This window comes from Wyeomyia smithii, chromosome 1, assembly GCF_029784165.1.
Source record: "Wyeomyia smithii strain HCP4-BCI-WySm-NY-G18 chromosome 1, ASM2978416v1, whole genome shotgun sequence".
Classification (NCBI taxonomy): domain Eukaryota; kingdom Metazoa; phylum Arthropoda; class Insecta; order Diptera; family Culicidae; genus Wyeomyia; species Wyeomyia smithii.
The window spans coordinates 178,844,981-178,855,495 of NC_073694.1; the positions used below are offsets into that span (position 1 = coordinate 178,844,981).

Genomic DNA, 10,515 nt, shown 5'->3' on the forward strand with positions numbered 1-10,515 from the left:
ATTTTTCAAGAATTACAAAAAGAAATTAAACATAGATTCACTCTCTTGCGAAATGAGAATTTCATGAGAGAAGTTGAACAACTAAAACCTTATTCAAAACCTTTCTGGAAGCTTTCGAAGGTTCTTAAGAAACCCTCGAAGCCCATTCCAGTCCTTAAAGATGGTGATTGCATTTTTCTAACGAACGAACAAAAATCTCAAAAACTTGCTCAGCAGTTTGAGAGTGTTCATAACTCCAATTTGAACGTAGTAAGTCCTATTGAAAATGAAGTAAACCAAAAGTATGATCAGATTACCACCCAAGAATTTCTTTCTGAAGAGGTATTGGAAACAAACTTGAATGAAGTGCGAACTATTCTCAAAAAAATTCAAAAACATGAAAGCACCAGGAGATGATGGGATTTTCTATATCCTTATTAAAAGACTTCCCGAAAACTCTTTAAATTTCTTGGTAAAAATTTTTAACAGATGCTTTGCACTAGCACATTTTCCTACGAAATGGAAAAATGCCAAAGTCGCTCCAATTTTAAAACCCGAAAAGAATCCAGCTGAGGCATCAAGTTATCGACCAATTAGTTTACTTTCCTCTATTAGCAAACTTTTTGAAAGAATAATTCTCAATAGAATAATAACACATGTTAATGAGAACTCAATTTTCGCAAATGAGCAGTTTGGTTTTCACCATGGGCATTCCACTACTCATCAGTTACTTAGAGTAACAAACATGATTCGAACTAATAAATCTGGAGGCTATTCGACTGGAGCAGCTCTACTAGATATAGAAAAGGCATTCGACAGTGTTTGGCATAAAGGTTTAATAGCTAAAATGTCAAATTTCAGTTTTCCGCTTCACCTCACAAAAATGATACAAAGTTATTTAACTGACCGCACTCTCCAGGTTAACTATCTAAATGATAAATCTAATAGATTCCCTGTTAGAGCTGGTGTGCCTCAGGGGAGTATCTTGGGCCCAATCTTATATAACATTTTTACTTCTGATCTTCCTGATTTACCACCAGGTTGTGAGAAATCTCTGTTTTGTGACGATACAAGCATTTCCGCAAATATGCAGTCGGCTACAAAAAAGTTTAGATATATTTTCTTCATACTTGCAGAAATGGAAGATTTTCCCTAATGCTTCAAAAACACAGTTAATTTTTTTTCCTCATAAGCCAAGAGTTTCATTTCTCAAACCCACCCATAACCACGTTATAAAGATGAACGGTGTGGTCCTAAATTGGTCTGATCAAGTTAAATACTTAGGGCTAATTTATGATAAGAATCTTACTTTCAGGGAGCACACTAAAATATCCAGTCAAAGTGCAATAACTATATCAAATGTTTATATCCTCTTATCAACAGGAATTCTAGACTTAGTCTCAAGAATAAACTGTTAATTTACAAACAAATTTTTAGGCCAGCAATGTTATATGCAGTTCCCATCTGGACAAGTTGTTGTACAACCAGGAAGAAGACACTTCAAAGGATTCAGAATAAACTTTTGAAAATGATTTTGAAGCGTCCTCCCTGGTTTAGCACAAACAAGCTACATAGGCTCACTAATGTAGAAATATTAGAAAATATGTCAAGCCAAATTATAAACAAATTCCGACAAAAATCGTTGCAATCCTCAATTGCAACGATTAGCTCACTTTATAGTCAGTAAGATAGTTTTAAGTTTATTTTAAGTTTTGTTTGACAAGTAGGTTTGATAATGTTCCTACAATTACATTAACTTAACTGCGAAAGCTAATAACATTCAATAATATAAAAAAACGTACAAATATATATAATAGTGTTGAAATGTCACCATTTATGGCAGAACACACAATATTAATTCTGAATAGATATTAGTACATAAATAAATCATTACAAACATTCCCTCCTATTAAAATAAAAAAAGCTCAAGGATGAAGTAATCTACATGCAGCTACCAGAAGGATTGGTAGAGGATACGACAAAGATGTGCCGGCTCCAAAAGGCGTTGTACGGTCTGAAACAATCCAGCCGTGTTTGGAACCAGCAGCTGGATGAGGCGTTACACGAGTTCGGACTAGAACAATCAAAAATTGACACCTGCCTCTATTATAAGATCAATGGAGGCATAATGTTGTTCGTCAATATGTATGTGGATGACTTTCTGATCTTCACGAATAGTGCGAAACTAATGAAACAATTAAAAAAGTTTCTGTGCACTCGGTTCCAGATGAAGGATTTGGGTCAAGCAAAGTTTTGTCTGGGACTCAAAATCAGCAGAGATCGAGAACGTGGTGAGTTGTTCCTCGACCAAGAAAGCTACATTGAAGAAGTGTTAGCCAGATTCAACATGGCAAGCTGTCATCCAGTCTCTACACCGTTTGAAGCAAGTGAGCGATTGGACAAATCAATGGCACCACAGAACGAAGCAGAGCAGATGCAGAATGTTCCCTACAAGGAAGCTGTCGGATGTTTGCAGTATAACGCACAGGCAACGCATGATGTCACACTCAACTTAACCCCTCCTCCCCATATGTCACAAAATGTCACAATTATCGAAACCCCCTCCTCCCCTAAATGCGTAACATCATTAATGGATGAATGCTCCCGCTGCTCTACCTCCAAGCTGATCGAGATACGATGCTGGCCTAACAAGCCAGTAGATTCGAGGCTCGGCACGGGAGAGACTGTTAGTGTCAGTACAAAGACGAGATAACAAGATACACAAGTGTCAGATCTCTTCATATATCCTTCGGGACTTTCAGTAATGTGGCGCCCCCGAACGGCTCCCAGAAAAATTAAGGGTAAATGTGTGTGTGTAATGTGCATAAATTATCAAATACGAGCTTAACAATAACAACTACAGAAATGTCTTGTCGAACATGCCAAACCAATAATACGCACACAGACTCAGTTGATGTTTCTTGGACGCGTTGAGGGCGTTTCGACCTTGTTTCCAGTCGCATGCAGGGAGCTGTGTGTCTTGTTACTGCTCGTCCTAGGTCAGTAGGATCATAGCGTTAGCCCCGCAATTGTCCTGTACACTTAATAGTTGGCTGCGAAGTCTGTGTATGAATAGACAGAAGGTCAAGTTTCGAATCGGAATGTAGCTCTCGCAAATCATCACCATTATTTTTACTGCAGCGCCAGCTGTCAGTCGAACAGTCGTAATAATTGCCTATAAAAATCCTTTTCAACTCCCGTTTATTTCTGGCAACCCCAATTCTTTCACTTGTCAAATACACTTGTCTTTAGCAATCGCTAGTGTAACCGAGATGGATTGGATACAAAAAGGTAAATATTGTTCGGTTCAGTCAATCGACTCTTCCTTATGGAAGATTACATTTTTGATAAATTAATGAAACTTTGTATTTTTTGCAGACTTTCCTCGTATTCTCGTTTTTTTACGATTTGAATACATTAGGAAAGTTTCATCTTTAATAAAAGGGAAATTGTATCATAATGATGGTGTAAACATAAGTGAGCCTGAGGGTAGAATATTATATCTTGATATCAAACTCTAATTTGTAAGCAATTAATTAATACATAGTATTGGCCCTGACACAAGTAAAAGAGATTTTTAAGGCTGTTCGCACCTACGCGAATTCTCATATGCAATTGTCAATTTATGTGTGAAAACAAAAGCAAAAATATTTCCCTCCTTCACTTTCGCAAGTAAAAACCAAATCAATATCAACAGAGTCGTCAGGGCCAATTTGAACATGGATATGCTTATTGAAACACAAAACCATGGGAACAGGATTAGTCGATAGTAATCTATGCGAATGTGAAGGGCGCGGGCGACATAGTCTTCGTATGTCTTAAATACCACAGAGCAAGAAATAAACTATGCGATTCCCTCTGGGAACGAAATGTGCACCATCTGCTACCGAACCCCTATACATAAATTCATTACAGATATAAATTATCGAGTCTGAATTCTTTTTCTCCCTTTATTTCTGCAAATCTTCAAGGAAAATACTATTTTTTATTTTTCTTTCTTTGTTTTTTTTTTGTAAGTTAAAATGATATGTATTTCTAAAGAGAAAAGATGGGATGGTTTTTATGCCCGTTTGAGGAGGAGCAATCGAGATGCAGGCTCTACTCAAGCCGGTTTTCCCTACTCCAAAGAGACATAGAGAAAATAAAAAATTTGAAAAAAATAAATATATAGTAATAAAACATGGAATATACTTGTTGCAACACAACAATCATGTTCCGAACAGGGAAATTAATGCTTAAACTCGACAAATATAAGCGAAGCGTCGTGAATCGACTAGGAAAAACTCCACCCATGAATGGATGTACCGTCGCCCAATGGAAGCTTTCGTTTTGAGCTGTACAGCGTTGCCAACCCTACAGTTTTTCCTGGATATTTCCAGGTTTGTTTTTGAGCACGCCAGCGAAACAGCACCAGACTAATTCACTCCAGAGATTAAACGGAGAAAGTCCTACATCAAAGTTTTTTTTAAGTTTCTTGCTTCTTCAAATGTTGAAAATATTATTTTGCCTGCATTGTATAAAAAAAAGACCAGAGGGAAAGGTTTTCTACATTCGAACTACAGACTCCCGCTTTTCCTGGCAACCTCTACTGAATATGTGCTTTAAGCAATTGCTAGAGTAACCAGGATGCATTGATTACTAAAGAGCTAACATTGTTTAATCATTTCTAATATCTTCCTAAGGAGATAACATACATAAATCAAACATTATTAATAAACTAAGCATTTTTTGACAACTTTCCTCGTAATCTCGTATATACGATTTGAATACATTAGGAGAGTTTATGTTTTATTTTATTTTCTGAATTTCACTCAACTCGATAAATATAAGCAAAGCTGTCGTAAATCGACCAACAAAAATTCGATCTTCCTATTAATCGATGTAAAAGTGTTCAAAAGCAAGCTTTCATGGTGAAATGTGCATATTTCTCAATCACAGCTACAGTAGAAATTGAATTGAAAGTTTCACTAAAAAAAAACAGCATTAAAAAAATCGGACATGTATCTAGCGAAGAAACAAACCAATTTTTTTATCAAATCAATTTTCAAATTTATATTCGATGAGTCATTGGCAATGCTACCACTAATAATGCTTACCACAAGAAAAAACACCAACAAGCAACCACCGATGATCGGCACTACACTTCCCGATAGTGGACGAAACCTTGCAGCACTTCCAGATCGTGCGGCTCGAGCCTTAGATCGGCCAGATAATCGGCGAAAGCGTGCGTGATCCGGTACAGGCTCCGCTTGGTGGCCGCTTTCAGCGCTAGATAGTTGCGATCGATTCGTTTCACGTCCAGCTGGATCGTGCTGATCCGGTCGACGGTTTCCTTCAGCTGCAGTAGCGTTTTGAGAATTGTGGGCAAACTTTTCTGCACCACCCCGAACTTGTCCTCGACAATGGATTGTGCCGCTAGCGATGCCAGCGCCTGGCTGATCCATACGATTTGCTGGCACTGGTTGGATTCCAGATAGCACGCTTGTGGTTTCGTTTTGACGAAGAAAAAACGGTAAGCCGGAATGGAGTGAATCAACGATCGCAGCAAATCGAATTTGCGATCCAAAATTTGACCGGCATCTCCGTTTTGAGTTTTCGGCACTTCTGGTACTGATCCGGACACTGCACTCGATAGGCTACGAATGCCGAAGCTTTCGTTGTACTGTTTGGCAATAAGTTTCTCCGCATCCATTGAGGCTGTAGGCCGTAGTTTCGCCACTTTCGGAGAAGGCTTTAATGTGACATTTTGGATGGATTTGTGTAATTCTACCGAGAACTCCCGAATGAGACGAATGCATTCATTCGACACGCTGTTCCAGTTGTAAGGGTGTCCACCAGGGATCGATAGGGCATACAGCTGAGCGCGTCGTCTAGGATCGCAATCTTCGGCAATAGAAAATAAATTCAAAGCAGCCAGCTGTTGGATGATGGGAAACTGCTTACACGCTAGCGCTTCAACCAGCGATACTTCTGCGGCTCGCTCCAACGGAAATTCCTTGTACTCCGTTAAAAACATAAAAATCATCATTTGCATTAATTTCATGTTGCTCAGTATGTGAGAAAACAAGATCCAGCAATAAAGAATAATGCGTACATCAAAAACAATCGAGCAGAACGATCCCAGTAAGGATTCTTCTGCAAGGGTCACTCCGTGGAAAAAATCTGCTAGTTTGTAACGCAAATAAGCGCTGCCGAAGATGTAGAAAAAACTTACGTAAATCATTGTCGGCACAAACGATTTGAACAGCGATCGATACAGTATAGAGTACAACTGCGCTCGGATTTGCAAGAAACGTGCTTGCTGTATAACGGGAAAGTACACCGTACTTTTGTCGAATTTGTTCTTTACAAAGTAGTAAACTCCGGCCACCATTCCGCCCAGCAACAGGAATAGATATTTCTCATTCAGAACGTAGGTTCCATTTTTGTTGGGCAGAAACAAAACATTATAATCCTCTCGCACAAAACGCGTATAGAGCCAAGCCGTCAGAAAGCCTATGGCACAATTCACCAGCAGCAGGGCACATTTTTGGTTCATTGATCTAAAAATTACCCAATTTTTTGTAATGCTACATCAAATCATTCTGATGCAACTTACCTTATCAACTGTTGAAAGCGTGTTCGTGGACATTCCCCTCCTGTGAAGAAAGACTTAGCCAGAATAATACCATAGATAATTATCGCACTGATTAGGGGCATCGTATAAAGCCATGTTGTTATTGAGCAGAAAAGCTGAAACGAACCCCAGAGCCATCCGACCGGATGCAACAGACTCAGGTTGACTAGTAGTAGAAACACAACCAAGAGCACATACTGAGCTCCGATGCTGTAAGCTATGGCGTAAACGAAACGTTCCCCGCATATGGTTCTGCATTCTTTTTCTCGATATGAAACTGTTGTAGTGTCAGACTGTTGGAACGAAGAAAAAACAGTCAAAATCGTGCAGTAAATGATTGCAATTTTATAGCTTACCTCGAACACCGACATTATGAGGGAAGCTATCAAACAACGCTGATCAATTTGAACCAATTAATGTATGCTGTTTTTGGAAACATTGAAACAAACTCTTCGCGCGGTTAGAAAATTTTCTCGTTTTACCGGCTTTTACTTTTAATACGAATGTTTGACAGTTTGCATACGGTGTCCGAACAGTGTTGCCATTCTGGCTTCCATTTCATTTATTTTTTCGATATCGAAAATATTATAGCGCATTGTCCAAACGAATATTACGTAACTAGATTGTTTTGAAATGTAAAGTGCGAAGTACAGAAAACACCTAGACAATATCACAATAGATCAAATGCTTCTGTTCGCAATGATGAGTCTACTTTCTTATTTTACTTTCATGGCAACAGTCCTTCTAGTGGTCTAATGACGAACAAATAATAGATGCCCAGGCAGCCAAGTATGATGACAGTTCTACAAGGTATGCTATTCACGTCGATGCATTAGTATTAGTGATCGTTATGAACTTTTTGCAATTTTGTATGAAATTTGAAATGATTTTGCATTTTAAACTAAACTTATAAAACATACTTTCCTGAAAAGTTATAGCTATGATGTTGAAACATGTTTTATTTGTGGGGAATACATAAACATGCTGCGGTTTAGGTAAAATATGCTGTTTTTCATCAATCTACCGGTAACCTTTTTGCACTTTTCGTTTTTTTCTTGTACTCTACTGCCTGTGATCGCATAATTGTAACATTCGACATTTTATGGATTTCGTGCTATTTATTGGGAAATGCTTAGAATAGTATGTACTTTTTACATCTGAAAAAATATGCCCATGTTTGTGTGAAAAAAGTCGTAAAAAATACCAAGTTGTTTTGTCACATAGCGTAAATAACCGCATAATTGTCACCCTACTTAATTTTTTCAACTTTTTTATCAAAAAAGCTTCCATCCAAATCCACATCTGCATTCTTTGGAACTCGGAAGTTATTCTGGTCCGGTAACCAACCACCGGTGACCCGTTTCTGATGTTCAGCTCATGCTTGTTGAATACATGAAAAACTTTATTTTCCCTGTGATATATTTCAAAAGTAGCTTGAAAGTGACGGCATAAATGTATCGTTGCAAAAATTTCAACCAATTTGACTTCAAAAGTAATGTTTAATGTATACAGAATGTAAAGTAGTGCTTTCTTCATGATACCAAGTTTAGTTAAAGTGTCTATTTGCAAGAATATATTGGGAACAAAGCATTTAAGTTCAAAATATAAAAGTGCTATTTGCTCGAACAACCAATTTTGCAAATGTTACAAATATGCGATTATGGGCAGTCTAATAGCGCTTCTAAATAGAGTCGCTTTTGTTTCATACAGTAACAAAAGTCATGAGCTATGACAATGACTCAGATTATGCTCCAACTATTAGAAATATAGCATATTTATATATTTTATTTCGACATATTGTCGCAATTTTTCACACTAAATCTAAATTAATATCAATTTCTAGTGTGTTTCCACTGGAGATTCACTCTCCAACCAAAAAAATCAGATATAAAACAACATAAAACGAGAAATTTCCAAAAATGTTCTGGATTCCATACAAAACGCGAAATTTTTCATAACGAGATTTGTTTGTGTGCGTGGATAGCTAAAATGTAGCATACCTTGTAGAACTGTCATCATACTTGGGCCCAGGCAGTCCAGGTTTGTCGGTCATGGGCAGCCGTTTTCTAGTCTCCTCGAAAGTGCACAACTACCTATCCCGAAGTCTATGGCCTCCTCCTGTTTCTCTGCTGAGTATAGTTTTGACGGCGACATCAAGTCAACCATTCTGGTTACATGCTCAGCCCGCTGTATCCTATAGGGCATCTTCAGCGGTGGTCTATTTTTGAAACAACTTTATATTATGCCTTGTTCAGACTACGCCGGATATCACCTGATATTGCCAGATGATATCGGATATCAACTCAGCTAGTTGGCTCGCACCAACGTGAACTATCATATCCAATTATCAAAATGTGCGGGATAAAAATAGGAAAAATATTTCCTTCCTTTTTTCTCGCATGAAACGCGAATTGCGAAATTTGTATGGTTGCGTCAAATGTCTGTTGGCCATGTTGCCAACTGCTGGAAATGTGGTTATCGAACATGATATCCGCGATAGCATGTAGCCGAGGTGATATCCGTTGACAGCTCGATTGTATGGGATAACAGGTAATATCGATGGTGATATGACCTCGATAGCACGAATCTCCTGATATCAGGTGATATGCGGTGTAGTGTGTACGGGGTATAAAACATATAATGAGTGTTCAACTGAATATTTGTCCAGCTGCTGGAAACATAGCATTGCAAACAAAACAGTTATTTGTAAATATTTTCCTCAACTAGTGGCACTAATACATTGGTACGTAAAAAGGTCTTGGGCTTCAAATGGTGAGTCGACAACTTGGAAGGAGCGTCAAACTTAGCTCCGGTCCTCACAAGTTCCTATCTCACGCCTCCACGAGTCATATGATATAAACATGGACACAACTGGTTGGCGTTGCCTGGGCAATGTTGTAACCCGACAATAGCTAAGTGAGAAGGTGCAACGCGATCGTTGGCGCGGTAACCATATCTCGGCGGTAGAGGCAATGCTTCACCAACCCGAGCGTCTGTTTATCAAGATGGTGCGGCTCAAAACAGCGTCTGATCTCCATGTTAGGAGTGGCTGATCAACGTACTGGTGTCAGTGTGGGACTCTTATCAAAACTGACACGATGGCCCTCCGGCGAGACAGGGGGTTGGGGAAGGCCCAACAAGCCGCCCCGAAAAACACCAAACGTTGCAAACATCGAAGAAGTTAATACGGATCGGAACAATCGGCACAGACCTAGGCGACGAAATAAGGACTACGATTGGAAACTCGGTACATGGAACTGGAGGTCGTTGGGCTTTCACGGCTGCGACAGGATCATATATGATGAACTAAATCCGCGCAACTTCGAAATCGTAGCACTGCAGGAGCTTTGCTGGTCGGCACAGAAGGTATGGAAAAGTGGACATCGGGAGGCTACCTTTTATCAGAGCTGTGGCACTACCAACGAGCTTGGGATGGGCTTTATAGTGCTGGGTAGGATGCGCCAACGCGTGATCGGGTGGCAGCCGATCAGTGCGAGGATGTGTAAGTTGAGAATTAAGGGCCGGTTCTTCAACTACAGCATCATCAACGTGCACTGCCCACACGAAGGAAGCGCCGACGATGAGAAAGAAGCGTTCTATGTGCAGCTGGAGCAGGTGTATGATAGCTGTCCGCAACGGGACGTTAAGATCGTCATCGGTGAACGCTCAGATAGGACGGGAGGCAATGTACAGACCGGTGATAGGGCCGAATAGCCTGCACGCCGCATCAAATGATAACGGCCAACGATGTGTGAACTTTGCAGCCTCCCGCGGTATGGTAGTCAGAAGTACCTTCTTCCCCCGCAAAGACATCCACAAAGCCACCTGGAGATCACCTGACTTACAAGTGGAGAACCAAATCGACCACGTTCTAATCGATGGTAAATTCTTCTCTAACTTCATCAACGTTCGCACCTACC

The 10,515-nt window shown here is 39.6% G+C and overlaps 1 protein-coding gene across 1 annotated transcript; it reads right to left on the minus strand.

The window, feature by feature from the left end:
• Window positions 1-5,013: 5,013 nt before the first annotated feature.
• LOC129728089 (nucleoporin Ndc1) lies at window positions 5,014-7,107 on the minus strand. Its single transcript, XM_055686479.1, has 3 exons — window positions 6,952-7,107; window positions 6,578-6,888; window positions 5,014-6,521 (listed from the first exon to the last, which is right to left on the minus strand). Exons 1-3 carry the CDS (start codon window positions 6,964-6,966, stop codon window positions 5,117-5,119), a joined length of 1,731 nt encoding a protein of 576 aa, XP_055542454.1. The 5' UTR covers window positions 6,967-7,107; the 3' UTR covers window positions 5,014-5,116.
• Window positions 7,108-10,515: the final 3,408 nt, after the last annotated feature.